Here is an 18,533-nt window from a genome sequence, read left to right on the forward strand (position 1 = left end):
TGCACTCCGTTTTTTGTGTCATTTCTTTATGAGAAGTAATCAAATACGTAGTGCCTATATCCCTAAAGAGGTATTGTGCTTATTCTTCCCCTGTAAGCGGAAAGGTTGGGCCGCAAGTCAACAAAGAGCCACGACTATTTTATTTATCCAGGCAGAGGTTGCCTGGAGAGGTTGAGGAGTCCCCGTCCTTGAAGATCTTCACAAGCTGCTTGGACGTGGTCCTGGGCAGCCTGCTCTGGGTGGCCCTGTTTAAACAAGATGGTTGGACCAGATGGTCTCCAGAGGTCCCTTCCCACCTCGGCCATCCCGTGATTTGTTGAGGAAGTGGACAGTGATTTTGTTTCTATCACTGTCCATGCTGAGAAGAAAAAAATTGAACTTTTAGCAATCACATCAAATGATTTCAATGTGATGGTTAAGTCAAAAAGTGAGTTTTGAATCTACAGCTATTTGAATGGTTTTTGATTCTTTCAGTTAAGTGACGCGAACGAACAGAACAAGAAGTTAGATAATCGAGCAAGAAGCATGCAAGCTCAGTTAAATGATTTACAGGTAAGGTTTCTTCTTCCAGGTACCTTCTTCCTTTATAGTTAACAAGTGAAATATAATTGTTACATTTTATTGTAGCAGAAGCATGCATTGGTAATGGCACAGAAGTCCAATGATTCAGGAGGAGTGGTGTGCCAACCTAAACCTGTTAAGGAGGAAAATGAGACAGGAGCATCAGAAAGTGATAAGGTAAGGACTGGGCAAGGTGAAAGATCTGTGTGAAAGACTTTAGGCAGTAGAACGTTATGTATCTGCTAGAAATTAGAAAATGCTAGAAATTAGAAAAATAAAATAATTTTTATTGATTTTTTTTTAGTGAGTTAATTACAGTAGGAATAGGTAGACACTATATTGGGAGAAACAGTCAACTGAAAGAATAAAGTATGTTGCTAAAAATGTCTTTTGAATTTTATATTGTGTATGTATATGTTTTTTGCTTATTTAGCTGTTTTCTTCTTCCTCTCATGTTATCTCTCAACTATGAATTAAAATTATATTCTGCCTGCACTGTAACTGTTTTCTTCCGCTGTGTCAGAGCAAATCTTAAACTTATTCTGGTTACTGCTACAGTACAACACTGTCCTTTATGAATAAAACCAGCTGAAATGTAGTTAGAGAAGTCAGATAACAAATTTTAATTTTATAAGCCAGAGATGATTGTACTGCTGTTATACTTTGGGGAAATGGTCTTTAATGTGGGAAAGGATAAATGCAGTGTTCATATATAGTTCCAAAAGGATCACCTTGTTTTCCTTAAAATACCTTCTTGCATCACTTAATGAAATACTTTCTGTCTCCATGTTATTCCAGTCAGTAGCAAGTCCTCTGCTAGTACTCTGCCAACATTTCCCGACTGGTAATGACTTTCTCCCGCTAGAGGCTAAACTGAAATGAGAAAGAGAGATATTCACGCCATTCTACTTGATCTATATCAGATGCCTTAAAACTGTACTGTCTCTATATAGCCAACATATTTCTCTGTGTACGTAGGTTTTAGCGTACTTTAGTCGCAAGTGATATATGAGCAGCATCAGTAGTTATAATTCTGAGTGAAGAGAAGAACAGTTGTCTGAAGGTAGATACAAGAAGACCTGTGAAGGTTTTAAAGAGCTGTTTGTGCAGCCTGTCTTCAGGAACCTCTGGATACCTTTCACAGAGTTTTTCTGTACAGTTGTAGTAGAGGGACAGAATGACAATGTCATGAAGTCTTTATTCTTCTAACGGTGCTACTTACACAGTTAAAATTTAGCATAAGTAGATTGTATGAAATAAAGCAAAGGAGTGTATCACATGTATCAAAATGAGGATTTCCACATGCACAGATCATTAAAGATTTGCTTTTTCCTTTTTAAAGCATTTCGTTAGAATTATAAAATAGATTGATTTTGTATGTGAAAATCTCTTCCCAATTCTTCCCAAGCCTTTCATAAACATTTGTCTAAGCACATAATAAAGCATTTGCGTATTACTAATGTACTCATATATTTTAGTCTATTGGTGTTGTGGTTTAGAAAATCATAAACTTGAAAGCTGAAATAACTGATGTTGTGGATGTATTACAGGTACTACTGAATTCAAAAGTTTACGACCTCTTAACTATTCTTATGGACTGGATCTCAAACGAACACCTTAGCAAAATAGAAATACAAGGAGAGAGAGAGGGCAATGATAAACCTCAGTGTGCTAAAGAAAACTGCACTCCAGAAAATTGTATGAAGGTAAAGGCATTTGAATTTGTTGAGGCTAAAATGTTAAGATTCTTTTTATTATTTTTGAGAGTGTAACAGGTCAGCCTGTTTTATACGCGCTTTGAATACATTAATTAAAAGAAAATGACAGTCCATCAGTATTAATTCCAACAGTGAGATGTAAGAGATAATTTGTCATTCGTGGAACATACAGATCATTTTTAAGGAAATGTGTACTGTTCAGTCTGAACTTTAGATTCCACCTGTCTTTCTCTTTTAAGTCATTTTTATCAGCTGATAATTTGTCTTGTGTTTTATCTGTAATACTGTATGTAATTCCTTTTTTCTAAGGAGATATACACATCTAATTTAAAGTATTTTAGTGCTGATATTAGGTATTAAAAGTTCAATTTATGTCTTATAAAAGATGATACCATGCAATTCTTTTAACACCGTCTTTCTTGGGATACCAAGGCTTGGAAATCAGTGAGGTGTTCAGGAAATCTGCTTTTACAGTGTTTTTTTCATTATATTTAAAATTTGTAGCCATTGGTATTAGACTTCAGAGTCTGAGCTCACACAATGTCTTTCCACTTTTTGTGTAAACCTGTGTAAAATGTAAATTCAGTATATGTATATAATTCTGTTACCTGTACCAGGTCTGCACAGTGAGTATTTGCACATGTAGTCTGTTAAACTCTGGGAATAAGTTTATTTTACTTTAGTGTTGTTTTGTTTTGTTTTTCTTTGTTTGCTTTTTACTTGTGGTTAGCTTATACTGTAAGTTCATATACTGCATATAACTTTGCCATTCTGTATTTTTACAGCTTTTGCATGTGGTCACTGGACAGCTCCAGTGGATGCCATTTGTGGATCCTAAACTATATATGCCTGTCATTCAATTTATCTACTGGTCTCTAAGGCAGATAAACACTGGTAATAAGGTAAGTTCCCGAGTGATATTTTGTATTATAAATGAGTATGAAAAGTAGATGTTTTCAGGGATTATATATAAAAGAAACTTTGCTCTCTTTGCAAAGCATAAATTCCTACCACAGATACATAGCAAATGAAAAAATAATTCTCATCAAATTAACTTTCTCACATTCATTGTTATATTTTGCACCATGTATGTAAACATATTTTTACATACATATGTGATCTTTGTTGCAGCAGTGTCTAGCATCTCAGGAATGATATTTTACCTATGTGCTTACAAAACTTGTGAACTAGGAAAAGAAATATATTTTTGTTCACTTTATGCATGAGATTTGTTGAAATTGATGGCAATGTGTGGCAAAGTAGCAAAGGAATTTTGATTTCTTTGTTCTCTACTCAGTGTCTAACTGAATAGAACTGTAAGCTGGTGGTTCTAGTGCTAATAAGAAAATATTCTAAATGAGCATGTTATTAAGTTTGATTCTGAAGTAATATTTCTGTACAGTTTGTTGAAAAGTCCAATACGTCTTACCTGTACGGTATTCTTAAGGTTCATGTTTAGACCTTAATTCTGTAAATGCTTTTGTAGGATCTAGCTTCAGGCATCTTCAGAAAAGAGTATAGTGTAGTAGGCAGCGTTGATTAAAGCTGAGTTTGAACTGACTTTATTCTGGAACCAGAGGCAAATTAAATAATGTCAGCATATCAGGGGTCCTGACTACCTTGTCTTTTTGTGAAGTGTGTGTTGACAAGGCCCTGTGCTAATGTTGTTCAACTGCTTATGGAACGCAAAGTAGTACAGATTATATTGCAATACATGGTCAAGGCATTTGCTATTTAATATTTAATCCTTAGGGGAACATACATATCTATACATAGTAGACAGGATTTTCTTGTATTTTAATGTTTACACTAAATGTGCACGTTGTTTGAAACAGCATGCAAGCATGACATCAACAATGGAGAGACTTGGAGAAGTTATTTTCAAAGGCATAGAACATCAGGGAAACCTGCAAACATGGTCTGAAAAGTCTACACAGAGTACACCAAAAACTGTACTTTTCTTTACAAGCTCCTTTATGCCTTTGAGGTTTCTGTCAACTTTAATTTTGCTTGAAACAGCGAAGTTTCAGCGAGGTAAGTTCTGGTTTTTATGATGTCTTTTTTTATCATCTTTTTATTTTTATCCTTTTTTTAAAAAATCTTATTTCCAGGAATGTGCCTGGATGAAAAACAAATTTACAAAATGCAGCAGTTCAATGATACTGTAGCATCTGTAATGCTTTATTAGTGAAGGATGTTTTATTTGAATTTTACCACCTGATAAAGCATAATATAGGGAAGGAAGTATGAACCTTGCTATTATTCATGTCATAATTTGTGTGGTCATTTTAATATGTGTTATTGTTGTCAGTGAGATCAACGTTTTTTGTGACGAAGGGGAAAAGAGATGTTGGTAATTCTCTCAAGCAATCACTCTAGCAGTGATTTGTTTGTCAAGATCTTCACTGCATATAATGGTACAGCTAATTGCTCTTCAGTAAACTGAAATCAGTAGCAAATTTCAGAGAGTTCTAGAATTTCATTGCTTTGTCCAAGTTTGATGTAAAGCTCATAGTCTGTCTAGCTCTTACCTCTCTGCTGTCTCCCCTCCTCTCCTACCAAGTCTGTCACTGCAAGTGGCTACCCATAAACATTATCAACATTGAAAAACATTGAAAAATGCTACTATATGCTGATGCAGTATAGTAATGTATTTTGTTAACAGGCAAAGCAAACAAGGTCATACTTGTCTGGAGATATCACAGTTCTTAGTGACTTTTGCTTCAGTTCATGACAGTTACTCCACTTGTGCAATCTCCAGGATGCCGTAGCATCTCTTCTCAGCAGGAGTTTCTTTAAAAACAAACAGAGCCTGAAAAGACAAAAAATTTTCGTTGAAGTGATGACAAAAATACTGACCTGTGCAGTATTTATACTGGTAGTGCTTAGAATAAACAGGATTTAAACATTCTGGAAGACCATCCTGACACCATTAATAAGCAAGTACAGTATTTCAGCTGTTGGAGGGAAGAATCGGTATATTTTCAATTTCAGTATCATATAGTTTCAGTCAGTATATTTTGGTGAAGCACGATGATTACCCTGAAATTGAAACTCACATTTCTAGAAATGGTTGATAAAAATGATGAAAATGAATTACAATACAAAAAAAAGTACTTATTGCAGAGATTAACTGTAAGCAGATGAAAGCTGTTGATCAGAATGAATCAGTTTAGCTTCTCATGGTTGGTTTTTACTGCAAGCTTATAGAACGTGGAAAAAAAATCTATTAAATGTATGTTGAAACTTACTGTGTATGAATTTTCATCACTGACCACGTGTCTAATGATCTAGTGATGATAAAGCAGCATGTTCAGTTTAAATATATATCCTGTTTCCTTCAAGATGCTAATATCCAGCAGATGGCACTGCAATTAAACTTTTGCTGTGTGATAAATTTTTGCCTTACTCCTAATTTTCTGTGCTCCGGATGATCAATGCTATTCCAAGATATTGAGGAAGATTTGACATCATGAAATTAAGAAAATTGAATTGATTCACTTAATCTAAATTCTCTGAATAATTTAGTGCTCTCCAAAATGGATGCGTATATAACATAGATGCACTGAAACTTAAACTACAGCCTTTTATGGAAAGGAATGCGAATAGTTGCTGTCATGAAAGTAATTGCACTTATTCAGATGAATTAGCCTTTTACTCCTTTATTAGAGGCTTCCCAGATGTTGAAACCAATATAGTCCCAAACTATGCAGCTTGTGATTTCCTTTTCTCTCTTAAGGAAGATATTAGAAAGGTTTTATGTTTGTAAATATATTTTGCTCAATTTGTGAGTTGTAGCATGTCTTTTTTTCCACTCACAACAATTTTTTTAAGGAATAAAAATAGGCAGAGTATGCCTTTAAATAAATAAATAAAATTAATATTTTCAGCCATCTAACTTTTTTTTATTAGTATATATTTGCAACAGTAACTCTTAGGATAAATATTCACATGTTTGTGATCATCTAATGGAACTGTGATTATAGAATTTTTATTCCCTGTTTTCTGTTATCTTTCAGTGAATTACCTGACTCATGCATTTCGTTCCCTTTGCGTGGACTTGAGAACAGATGAAGGAAAGATGTTATTTTTGCAATACCAATGTGTGCCTGTCGTACTAAGCCACTTAACTATATCCAGAAAATGTCTCCTTTCTTGTGCTCTTGATGCATTAACTGAGATGGCCAGGAGCTCTGATAAAAGTGAGTAATTGAAAAAAAAAAAAAAAAGTTATGATGAAAATAGGTGAGATAAGTATAAATACCAAGTAAAAAATAACGTGATGCTTCTCTATAAATAACCTAATCTAGCATTAGCATTTATTTGTGTCATTTAAATTCATTAGAGATATAAAGTATGTTTCTGAATTGTCTGTCTCTTCTCGCTGTCAGCATCCATGCTTTACATATTGTCCTGGTTGCTTTCTTACTGGTGTGATTTTTTTGTTATTATATTTAGTTTAGCTTTTCTGTTTATTGCACTGGTTTACCTTGCTGATGTTTTGCCAATGAGTATTTTTCTTTTGAAGTAAGACTGTGCCAGGGCAGCCATTTCATGAAATCCTGTTAGCAGGTGGAGATAAAAAAAAAAAAAAAAAGTTTATCTCCCCCCCTCCCCCCCCATGAACAGCTCTCCCCTAGCCATTTTTCACTTTCAAATAATTGGAAATGGCACATCTGTAAGAGATGGTTATGTTTCGCTGAATTGTACTGTAGTGTGGTCCTATAAAAGGGTTAATAATCTCATTATTCACAGTGCTTTTCCAGGTGATACAGGCAAAGAATCAGTTGATAACAGTCTGGATGAACACAAAACTAGTGAGCCATTCCAGTGTCGTGTGGAATAATCCTTGTTACTTTTCTTAGAATAAAAATCATTCACTGTTTTTTTAGAACAGAAAAGGGGAGGAGAAGGGACTGCTGCTATTTGTGAAATACATATTGTTGGCTTGGGGTATTTTGTTACCATGTACTATAGCGGTGAAAATAGAAAGCGTGTTTAACTTGGGATGGAAAAACATTGAGTTAGAAGCCATTTTGTAGTGAGATAAGTGGCAGAAAGATTTACCTGATGTTGTTTTCTTCCTTTCAGACCGTGTGGTTAGTTTAGTTTTTTTTACACCAAAGTATTTCTAATCATCGTAATTTTGATTGGTAAAGTAACTGGGAGAGAAAAACCTAAGCAGGGTTGATGGTATCTGACATGACTTTGAAGAAAAATTCCACTAACAGTACATGTTCTGTTACCTAGCAGTAGTCATTTTGATATGCTAGATGCCTAGATTTAGAAGAATAATGGAGATAAATTGTGAGAAGTTCACATTTTGCCATGTTGCTTCTCAGAGAAGATATATATGCAAAACCAGGGAAGGAGGACTAATGCTTAATTGGATTAACATATGATTGAGAATTTATTTTTCAGCAACTGGATATAAAGCCTTATGCAGAGCCTTTCTCTTTGGTATAAGGAATTGCCTATATACATGCTATAGTCAGATTCTGTTCTTTTCCAATATATAGTTAATGTTTTCCAAGAAATTGTTAATGATGACAAGTAGTATTGTTGACAGGTAATCATAATTTCATACCTTTGTATGTTTCTTATGAACAAGTTATTAAAAGCAAACTGGAAGGTGGCTGTGAATATTCAGAGGTCTCTCTGTGTTAGACTAAAACAGGACTTTATGCACAATTTTAAAACTTTATTGTTATGCAGCCTTAAATATGAAGTCATAAGTAGCTGATCTTGTACTAAAATATGGAAACGTGTTACCCAACGAAACAGCCTCTGACCAACAGGAGTCGAAGTCTATATTTTTTCTCTATGATATGCAATCCCTAAGCATTCTTTCGATTTGCTGGAATAATCTTCTGAGTCTATATGATTATTCCAGTATTTTTGTTTAAACATATTACCGTTACAGCTTACGTGATTAGAAACTGAGTAAGAAAAAAAAAGCACTGATTTTTTTCAGATGTTCTTTTTCATAACTTAATTTTTTAATTTATTTTTTTGTGAAGTATTTTTATGGATTCAAATTTTAATTGTCCAGGCTGCAAGATGAGTCAGATGTGAAATACCAAATGCTTTGCACTGCCTCTTCCTGTAACTGCATGTACCTGTTGTTACAGTAAGCAATATATGCTAATGGTTCTATACATTTCAGACCTATCTGAAGCCCTCTTGTAGGTTTTTTCCTGAAAAAAAAAAAAAAAATTCTCGTCCTCATATTCCAGACATAAGGCCTAGACTCCCTCATATATTGAGGGAAATTACTTAAGCTGCATGAGAAGAAAGCACCTATTGGCCTAAGATGGACATTTCTGTGCTTTGATAGAAATTATAATAAGAGATTCTGCAGTATTGCTTAAGCCCATTGACCGACTTGGTTTCAGTACTCATTTTTTCAGATTTTAGAGCAGTATCATTCCTTTTGGCTTCGTAGTATTTCTGATCCAGTGGGTGTCCAAGTTTCCCTTGCTAGTTCACACGTCAACAATGCTAATAAGGCATCCAGTTACTGAAAACATAACGTCAAATGTAACAGTTGAGGTATTGGTATCATCTGTTTCCTGTCAATATGCAGTATCTTAATGGCAAATTAGAATTAATAATCTTATTTGCTCTTCATCTTTACTGGCACACAGCTTTTTATGTACCCCATCCCCATTTTGGTTCAGGTGTTTCACATCCAGAATCCTGTCAGGGGAGAGTCCCGACACCATTGTTTCAATTGGAAATGGTGGAGGTCTGAAAGATAACATTGTTTGGTACTTTCTTTCTCTTTCTGTCAGTTTGTTATTGTATGTTCTTTGGTACTTTCCAGCTCAGGTTACGTGTTCATATGCAATATCTTCTACTTTTCTGATTGTTACTTTCTTCTGCTAGTTCTTTTTTACAAGGAAGAGAGGAATCAGCAGGCAGAGGTGGAGGAATAATTAATTCTTGAGTGATCTTTAAGCTATGAACCTGCCCGAAGATGGGTGTGATAACAAAACCTGATCTGATAACATTGTCACAGAAAGTAGATTTAATGCTTTGATAAACTTTGAATGCACCTCAAACACTGTTCAGTTGAACAAAACCAAATTTTAATACTTTTTTTCTTAATTTGACTCATAGAACAATTGTACTTATTAGCCAATGTTTCTCTGTAACATTCGAGGAAAATTGAGACCAATGCTATAGCTGAAGTAATTTTATAAAGAAGGTTATTTTCCTTGGGGCTTTTTTTGGAAGTAGGTGGTATAATTTGTGCAGTTTGAATAACACCTGTGTATTGTAAGAGTTCAGACTTTATTTATATGACATGATGTTCCAGAATCATATGAGTTGCATCTCAGGTTAGGTTTAATTATGTTAAGACTTTATTTGAGTTTGTCATCTTGTTTGAAATATTGTGCTTAGTTCTGAGCTGGTTATTGCAGGAGTGGAACAGAGGAAATAAGGCAGGCAAGGACAGAAGAATTGTTGGAACAAAGCTCTTTTAGGTTTCCACCTGGAAGAGAGAGTTGTGATTCCTTTAGTGATTCTAGTAGGTCGTTAGGCTTTTCCTGGTTTACTAAACAAAGTAACCCCGAATAGCGTATAGCTGCGATTTACAGGCTATCTAGGTTATTTGTGGAATGGTGTTTTTCTCTCTAAGGCCTCATTAGAATCACTCTTCAACGGTCAGACCATATTGGTTGCTGTTTAAAACTAGACCGTTTAAAACTAGAAGTTCACTTTTCAAAGCCAGATGGTTTGCTTTCTTTTTAGCCAACTCCTTACACACCTTCCAGTTCTTTTTCTAATCCCCATTTTCTCCAATACAATGATATTGCATGTAATGCTGCATAAACCTATAGCACACTTCTGTCTTTAGTTTCTGAAAATGTCTTGGGAGTTTTATTGAAGGGCATGAATATGTTCAGATTGGTTTGGTTTTTTTTGTACATGTCCTACATACATGTATTACATTGGCTGTTCCCTCTTCACAAAGTGCCACTTCCCAACTTGTTAGCAACAACTGTCTAACTTTCCTTGTCATAAAATCCAGCTAACGTTTCTTTCAGATTCCTGAGGTCTGCTGTGGTGTCCCTGCCTAAAGGGCTCTTTTGGAATTACAGGTTTGGGGCTTGTCCTTCCTTGTCCTTTCCATCAAGATAGATTTCCTGCAAACCAGCAAACTAGCCAAGGTGTGCACCCAAAAGACTAAAATGCCTTTATCTTCTGTCCCATCTTTCTTGTGCGGGCCTTACTAGTTATTTTTTGATATTTTTACTTCTGTGGCTGGCAGACCTTCTGCTTTTATGGGGGGGTGAGGGGTTGTTAGACCTTGTTAAAAAAGAACAACTTTTCATACAATCTGTCTTGTTATAAAGGTAGTTCCTGGCCTCCAAGGTGTAGGTTTTTGTTCTGGTCTTTTCTGTTCCTTGTAAACTTCTGTTCAGTCCAACTGACTTCTGTGACATAAGGAATCCTGTTCTATTTTTAACCTTTTTTATTGCTTTTTTTTTTGTGTGTGTGTGATTGTCATTTGAGAATGGCGCTGGTCTCCCGTACATCCCGTGTCACAGCTGCGTGAAGGTCTTGCACATCTAGGAAGCTGAAGAGCAATTCATACCATCCTGAGGTCAACGCGTATTGGGTGATGGGCTGAAGCTGTCCTTGGGGTCTCTTAACTCGGGGTCACCCACGAAGGCATCCACACTCGAGGGGCCTTGCGCTGACTGTTATCTTGCCTGCCCTCTGTTGTGCCATAACCACTGGCTCTTACCAGGCCCAGCTGTTGATGACAAGAGAATGAGTTAAACTCAGCAAATGGTTCCAATCTTGCAGGTGACTGTGTTAGAGACAACAGCTCATTAGGAAGCTGTTCAGTGTTGTTACTGTTTCTTTCAAGTGTTTTCTGTTTCTGTGGTCCTTATGTAACTTTTCCATGAGCTAACTTTCCATCACTCGGTTGGGTTGGTCCAGTCTCCTGGCAGATCCACATGCAATTAGAAATGAAGCAAAACTGTAATGGTTAATTTGTGAAAACATGAACTTCAAGCTGGTGTTCCTGACAGTCTTCATTTTCTGAGGTGACAGAGCTTTAGCTATAAAACAGAATTTTCTGAATAACTATAGCTGGTGAGATTTGATGCTGTGAGTGACTGATTACTTTGAGGGTAAATTTCAGATGAATTCTGTCAACAGTGATAAATTGGTCATTGTTCATTGCAGTCTACCAATCAAGTTAAGTTAATGTAGCTACAAAATGCTGCATTTTTTTATGGTTACAATGGGAGGCTTTTGCAGATTATTTAAAATTGTGTCAAATCCTGACAGGATAGATTCCAATTTAGTTTTTCTACAGTAGTTAATAAAAACAAAATCTGTGCAGAGATGAAACAAAAATATTTAAAAATATACAGTTTTTATTCTTCCAGTTCATCAGATAGACAGGCATTTAAATTATATGCTTACTTTGTACATTTTTGATGATTTAAAATATATTCTGCAAAAGCTTATTTGAAATGAATATATAAACGATGTATGAAAAATCTCTTTAAATGCATGTCTTTATCAGTTTGCTTTCACGTAATTGAACTTTGTGAGACTTGAGATATTATTTCCACCTTGGCTCTTCTGTTTTATAGTAAAAATCCCTCAGCATATTTTTTATATTGTTTTATAAACCTCACAGTTAAAACATTCTTACAGTGTATCTGTGTGTATATGTGTGTATATATATATTAATAAAGTATTTTTAAGATACCTTAAGACCAGAATTTTTAATAATAAAATAATACAGTATTTTTAAGACCAGTAAGAACAAGCCAGCAAAAAAATGCCCAGGTAAGCTGAATATGGTATTTGTTTACACCTACAAAAAGGAATTTAAGGCATTTTGTGGATATTTATAGGAATAAATTGTAGGACCTCCTTCTACAGTAAAAGTAGAATAATATTACAATAACTATTAATTTAATGGCATATTCTAAGTAACTTATCCTGGGGCATACCAAGTGTGTTTATACACTAAGGGCAGAGCGCAGTGAATAGTGACTTTTGTTGGATTCCTAACAAATTTGTTCAGTTCTGTTACCTATTAAATCATTACTTATGTTCTTTATGGTGTTGCTATAAATCAGTCTGTACTATTAGAATCAAGAGTGAAACAACACAAGGGAACAGATTTTACTTTATTCTAAATTGACTGAGTTTTGGAGAGCAGGATAAATGGAAAAGATTATACAATATGGCCATGTTAAAAAATTATCCAGCATTTTACAGGAATTGTTTCGATATTCAGGTGTTCTTATCCAACTCTGACCTCTCAATTACTATTCTGCCTGTCTTGAAACAGCACAGTGACAGTATTTTGATAATGAAAGGCTGTCTAGTATCACATCAGTGTCTACAGGTACTATTTCTGTACATCATTTTGCAGCAGCTTAAAATATTTCCTTTTGAGTCTTTTTAGCATAGCTTAGTGTTCTCCTCATGTAATCATAAGAAAAGGATCATGATCAACTAACATTGAATAAACATGTTGAAGATAAGATTTTTTAATTTGAGTTTAAAATTGTTCAGTGTCCTATTTTCCTTTGTTTTTAGGGGAATAGGCCTTGTTTTAATACCACAAGTGCTGGTGACATCAGAACTCTTAGGAACTTGGGTGGTTTTTAGTTCTTAGTTTTACCTGATTTTTGCGTCACATGCCTGGAATATACCCAGTTATTACATTGTTCTCATGGTTGCACAACATGAGGCATATAAAGCCCTCAAAAGCTATAAATCAATGATTTATTTTTCCCTGCACCAAGTTCTGTGATGAAACTTTTTAATTATTTTCTTTTACAGATTGCTTACAGCTTTTCCTGGAATACTGCAGTACTGAATCCGTTTTCCGTGCTTGTTCTGAATTGCTTCAGAATCCCGGACTAGACATGTGCTTTTTGAAAAAGATTTGTTTTATGCTACGGAAACTCTCCGAAATAAAGTAATCCTTTATTACTGTTTTTCTGTTAATTACCATTAGATCACTGAACTTGGGGACATTTCTCTTTTTTTAAAAAGCTCATCTCTGTTTTGACGTTCATTTGCTCCAATACAAATAATACTGGACTTTCATTGTTAGCAATTATGTTTAAAATGTTTGTCACAGATATGTAAGATGAGTCTCTCAATTTGCCTATAAATCTGTGTAGTTCAGAATATGAACTAAAAAATAACTAGCCTAAAGAACATATATTCCTTATTTATTTAGATGACAAGAATGCTTAGAAGAAAACCCTTCTTTTCTTCCCCCCGACCTTCAGTTTTACCGAGTTACTTGGTAAAAATGTCCTCTGAAAATTGTTTTGTATGTGACTTAAATTTAAGTTTTGTCAATTTTCATCTCTATCAAAAAAAACCAGAGTTTAAGGTCTTGAGCCATATAAGACTTTGGGGGAATGTTAACCTTTACAAAATAGGTTTCCGTTGCTTGTTGGTTACTAATTTATTGTAACAAAGATCTTCAACATGTCAGTGGTAGAATGCTGCTGAGTTCCATTGATGTGCATTATTTAATGGGATTGTTTCATTTACAAAAGCAGGTATTTACACTAAACCGTAGCTTACATTAGAGTTAGTTATTTGCAAAACTGAGGGTTTAGTTTGATTTTTCTTAGGAACAAAATTGAACTCGGGGGGAAAAAAAGTTTTCCTGTAAAATACTCTAATTTAAATCATATTTTTCATTGGAAATAAACTAAAAGTGTACTCAGAAATCCAGATTTTTAAATTTTTTAATTAAAAGACAACCTCACAGGTAGTGCCATGAATCTTAAAAAATGAACTTTGATATATTCTTTAAAGTAAATTTTTTACCCTTGGTTTTGTAGTAGTTCATTACTATATTTGCCTTGATGTTATTGTGGATTTTCTGTACGTGTCCTGTTTCTGAAATCTTGCTTCTAATTGGGGAAACCTTTTTACAGGTTTTCCTTGATCTTCCACTGTACTACATGTAAATACCATTTAGTCAAGAGAAAGCATAGTTCTTGATGATTTTTGTCAAGATTTTTCTTACAATGCATTGATAATTTTCTGCTTAGAGACAGAGTTATGTGAAGCTCCCAATATAATTTTTTTTTAACTGATAGATAATAGATCTGTAAAATCTTTACTGTTAAGTTGAAACTTGTCAATTATCTTATGTCAATTATTCTATGTTAAATCTTTTGCAGAAGCAATAAGAAGATGTTTGAATCGTTTGCGCTTCCCGAAGTGATCAAAGAACTTCTCAGGACAACACATCCTGATCACCATCACTTCTGCGTAGACCTCAGAGTAATTCTGTATAATTTGGGAGTGGCAGAGAGCAACAGTGCTAGACTCGAGTCTAAGCAAAAGTGACTAGCACTATCTTTTGAGAATTGTTGTTCTGTGTAATGTATGCCAACTCTCTATTGTAGTTCAAAAAGTAATTTATTTATTTATTTATTGTTTTTAGTGCTTTCAATAAAATTGTTCATCAAAACCTCTGTATTCTGTAAGTTACTTTGTATCATGTAGAATCGTAATGATATTTCCCTCATTCATGAATAGGAAAGTGAAAAACTGTAATATGCTAAATTTCTTTCTTTCATACTTTGTGACATAATGCTGCTGTCCTGAGTGACTCATACAGTCTAAGAAATTGGATCCATTCAGCTAAAGTTGCGTGTCCTGAGTAAGCAGATCACTAATACCAACCTTTCCATACAGGCAGAAATTTTACTTCCTTTTTACTCTTCAGAGAGTTTTATGAATTCATTGATTGATTCCTATGGTTGATAAGTAACAGGCAAGTATTTTATCAAATTATCTTTCAGATAATTAGAGTTTTAGTGATTAAAACCAAATTTTGATTGCAGTAAACTTGAGGTATCAAATGAGAATTTTTTAGTTACTTTAATTTTGTAATTTCTTGGCATTTGCTCTTTACCTGTGTTTTTGTAATATCTAGTATTTTGTCCTGCTTTATGTGAACTTCTCATGTAACTTTGCATTGTAATGTCCCTGAAAACGTAACCTATAAACATTTCTTTAAATGCCTGGCTATAGCAATCCCTGATAATAATATTATACTTCAATGCTACTAATGTATTTTATATTAATTTCCAATTCAGTTCCCATTTGGTCTCTTAGTACCCACATTTCCTTTCTGAATGTGCTTGAATATATTCTTAGTCTGTCACAATTCAGTGTTCGGAATTTTGTATATGTAGGAAACGGGATACTTTCTAAAATTTCAACTTAATCTTCCATTTCTAATTTCTGATTCATCTTTTGTACTGTAACTACAGAAAATTTAATTGTAAAATTGAAACTGCAATTAAAATGTAAAGATCTGTTGTATGTTAGTCTTTGACTAACACTGGCAGTCAGTATAAAACTTCAAACAGGTTTACTTCTCATTTTCTTACATTTTTTTCTTGTTTTTCCTGTGTCTTTTTTTTACCAAAAGTCTTTAAGTCTTTGAAAGTGGATTGAAATTGAAAGCAATATTTTTTTTCAAGCAATCTGACTTTCATTTATGACAAACTTTTCTATGAAAAGATTCTACATCAGACCTGGCACCAAGTACCAGACGTAGTACTGTCTCTTCTGTCTGGAAGAGAGAGCAAGCAGCATGAACTCTGTTGGTGGGAAAACAATTTAGGTAAATTTAAATAATACTAATAGTAGATAAAAGCTTTTGCCAACAATGGATTATGTTTTGGAATAAGTATTTCTTTATCAGTAATTTCACATTTGTCAGATTTACCAGCAGTGCAAAAGCATCCATATACTTTCAGCTGGAGACAAAATCCTCTTATTTAGGAATTGTATTTCTAGTCCTCATGTGCTGCTCTGCCTGCTTAGTCATTATAATGCTAGAAAATAAACAAGAAAAAAAAAAAACAAACAAAACTATAGAAAATTGTTGGCTTTTCTATATCCACATCAATGTTCTGTTCTTGGCTTTCAGTCTTCATTACTGTTTGATAACTTACTACTCTTCCTTATGGTGCCAACTTAAGAAACTAAATGTATTTTTTAATAGTGGCAAAGATAATGTGGTAAAGAGGCACATAGAGTATGTGCCAAAGACCAAAGTCTCTTGTGGTTTATATATAGTAGTGTCCTGGTTTTGGCTAGGATATGGTTAATTTTCTTCATAGTGGCTGTTATTGTTAATGCTGATAACAAACCGATGTTTTAGTTGTTGCGGAGCAGTGCTCACACAGAGCCAAGGACTGTTCAGCTCCTTGTGCGGCCCTGCTGGGAGGGGACACAGCCAGGACAGGTGATGTAAGATGGCCAAAGAGATGTCTCACACCATGTGGTGTCATGCTGAGCAATAAACTGGGGGGGTTGGCTGGGGGGCAGGTGCTGCTGCTCAGGGACTGGCTGGGCATCAGTCGGCAGGTGGTGAGCAGTTGTGTTACGCATCACTTGCTTTGTGTATATGTATATATGTATACAATTATTATTTCCCCTTTATTTTTTGTCCTATTAAACTGTCTTAATCTCAGCCCATGAGTTTGACTTTTTTTCTGATTCTCTCCCCCATCCCAGAGTGGGGAGTGAGCAAACAGCTGTGTGGTGCTCAGCTGCCTGCTGGGTTAAACCACAACAAGTAGAATCATAGAATCACAGAATATCCCAAGTTGGAAGGGACCCATAAGGATCATTGAGTCCAACTCCTGGCACCACACAGACCGTGTGACTACATGCACAGTCCAATTGCTTCTTAAATTCAGACAGGCTTGGTGCAGTGAGTGCTTCGCTGGGGAGCCTGTCCCAGTGTGCGACCACCCTCTCGGTGAAGAACCTCTTCCTGATGTCTAGCCTAAACTTCCCCTGCCTCAGCTTAACATCGTTCCTGCAGGTCCTGTCACTGGTTATTACGGAGAATAGGTTGGTGCCTGCCCCTCCACTCCCCCTCATGAGGAATCTGTAGACTGTGATGAGGTCCCCCCTCAGCCTCCTCCAGGCTGAACAGGCCCAGTGCCCTCAGCCGCTCCTCATATGTCTTCCCCTCTAGGCCCTTCACCATCTTTGTTGCCTTCCTCTGGACACTCTCCAACAGTTTAATGTCCTTCTTGTACTGTGGTGCCCAGAACTGCACACAGTACTCGAGGGGAGGCCGCACCAGCGCAGAGCAGAGTGAGACAATCACTTCCCTCGACCGACTAGCGATGCCGTGCTTGATGCACCCCAGGATACGGTTGGCCCTCCTGGCTGCCAGGGCACACTGCTGGCTCATATTCAACTTGCTGTCAACCACAACCCCCAGATCCCTCTCTGCGGGGCTGCTCTCCAGCGTCTCGTCACCCAGTCTGTACGTATAGCTGGGGTTGCCCTGTCCCAGCTGCAGGACCTGGCATTTTCTTTTGTTAAACTTCATGTGGTTGGTGATCACCCAGCTCTCCAATCTGTCCAGATCCCTCTGCAAGGCCTTTCCACTTTCAGCAGAGTCTACAACTCCTCTAATTTTGGTGCCGTTGGCAAATATGCTCAAAACCCCTTCTAGTCCTACATCCAAATCATTTATAAAAACATTGAAGAGGACTGGCCCTAAAATGGAGCCTTAGGGGACCCCACTAATGACCATCCGCCAGCCTGATGTGGCCCCATTTACCACAACCCTTTGAGCCCTGCGCATCAGCCAATTGCTCACCCATCGTATGATGTTTTTGTTAAGTTGTATGCTGGACATTTTGTCCAGTAGGGTCCTATGGGAAACCGTGTCAAAAGCTTTGCTGAAGTCCAAAAAGATCACATCAGCTGGTTTCCCTTGGTCAACTAGATGGGTGATCTTATCATAAAAGGAAATCAGATTTGTTAGGCAGGACCTACCCCTCATGAACCCATGTTGGCTGGGACCAATGACTGCATTGTCCACCAGGTGCGCTTCAATAACTTCAAGGATCATCCTCTCCATAATTTTACCAGGCACTGACGTGAGACTGACAGGCCTATAATTGCTAGCGTCTTCTTTCTTGCCCTTCTTGAAAATTGGCACAACATTTGCCAGCTTCCAGTCTACTGGGACCTCTCCAGATTCCCAAGACCATTGAAAAATAATTGAGAGAGGTCCCACAATGATGTCAGCCAGCTCTTTAAGCACCGTGGGATGAATCCCAACCGGACCCATGGACTTGTATGGATCCAGGTGGAGCAGCAAATCCCGCACACGTTCAGGGTCGGTTGGGAGTTTATCATTCCCACCATCATGGTCCTCCAGCTCAGGGCACCCTGGGTCCCGAAGCC

General features: G+C 36.2%; 1 protein-coding gene across 4 annotated transcripts; it reads left to right on the forward strand.

Annotated features, from left to right (window-relative positions):
- Positions 1-607: 607 nt before the first annotated feature.
- On the forward strand, positions 608-16,200 carry LOC310892175 (coiled-coil domain-containing protein 138-like). Of its 4 annotated transcripts, XR_014577912.1 has the most exons (9): positions 608-738; positions 2,112-2,267; positions 3,065-3,181; positions 4,115-4,313; positions 6,299-6,481; positions 10,388-10,456; positions 10,803-11,099; positions 13,110-13,248; positions 14,480-16,200. XR_014577912.1 is itself a non-coding variant. In XM_083819602.1 (7 exons), exons 1-7 carry the CDS (start codon positions 646-648, stop codon positions 10,868-10,870), a joined length of 885 nt encoding a protein of 294 aa, XP_083675728.1. In that variant the 5' UTR covers positions 608-645; the 3' UTR covers positions 10,871-12,018. The 4 variants fall into 4 exon arrangements, 2 of the variants coding, with proteins under 2 accessions (XP_083675728.1, XP_083675729.1); XR_014577913.1 differs by lacking the exons at positions 13,110-13,248; positions 14,480-16,200 and having other exon boundaries at positions 10,334-10,456; positions 10,803-10,883; XM_083819602.1 differs by lacking the exons at positions 13,110-13,248; positions 14,480-16,200 and having other exon boundaries at positions 10,803-12,018.
- The last annotated feature ends 2,333 nt before the right edge of the window (positions 16,201-18,533 follow it).

This window comes from Anser anser (assembly GCF_964211835.1).
Source record: "Anser anser genome assembly, chromosome: 1".
Lineage (NCBI taxonomy): Eukaryota > Metazoa > Chordata > Aves > Anseriformes > Anatidae > Anser > Anser anser.

Excerpts from the sequence above, each read along its gene's own strand:
- LOC310892175 (XM_083819602.1), top strand. The coding sequence starts at position 646 with ATGGCACAGAAGTCCAATGATTCAGGAGGAGTGGTGTGCCAACCTAAA. Across the intron at positions 739-2,111 it reads GAGCATCAGAAAGTGATAAG|GTACTACTGAATTCAAAAGT; the intron begins GTAAGGACTGGG and ends GATGTATTACAG. Across the intron at positions 3,182-4,114 it reads AGATAAACACTGGTAATAAG|CATGCAAGCATGACATCAAC; the intron begins GTAAGTTCCCGA and ends TGTTTGAAACAG.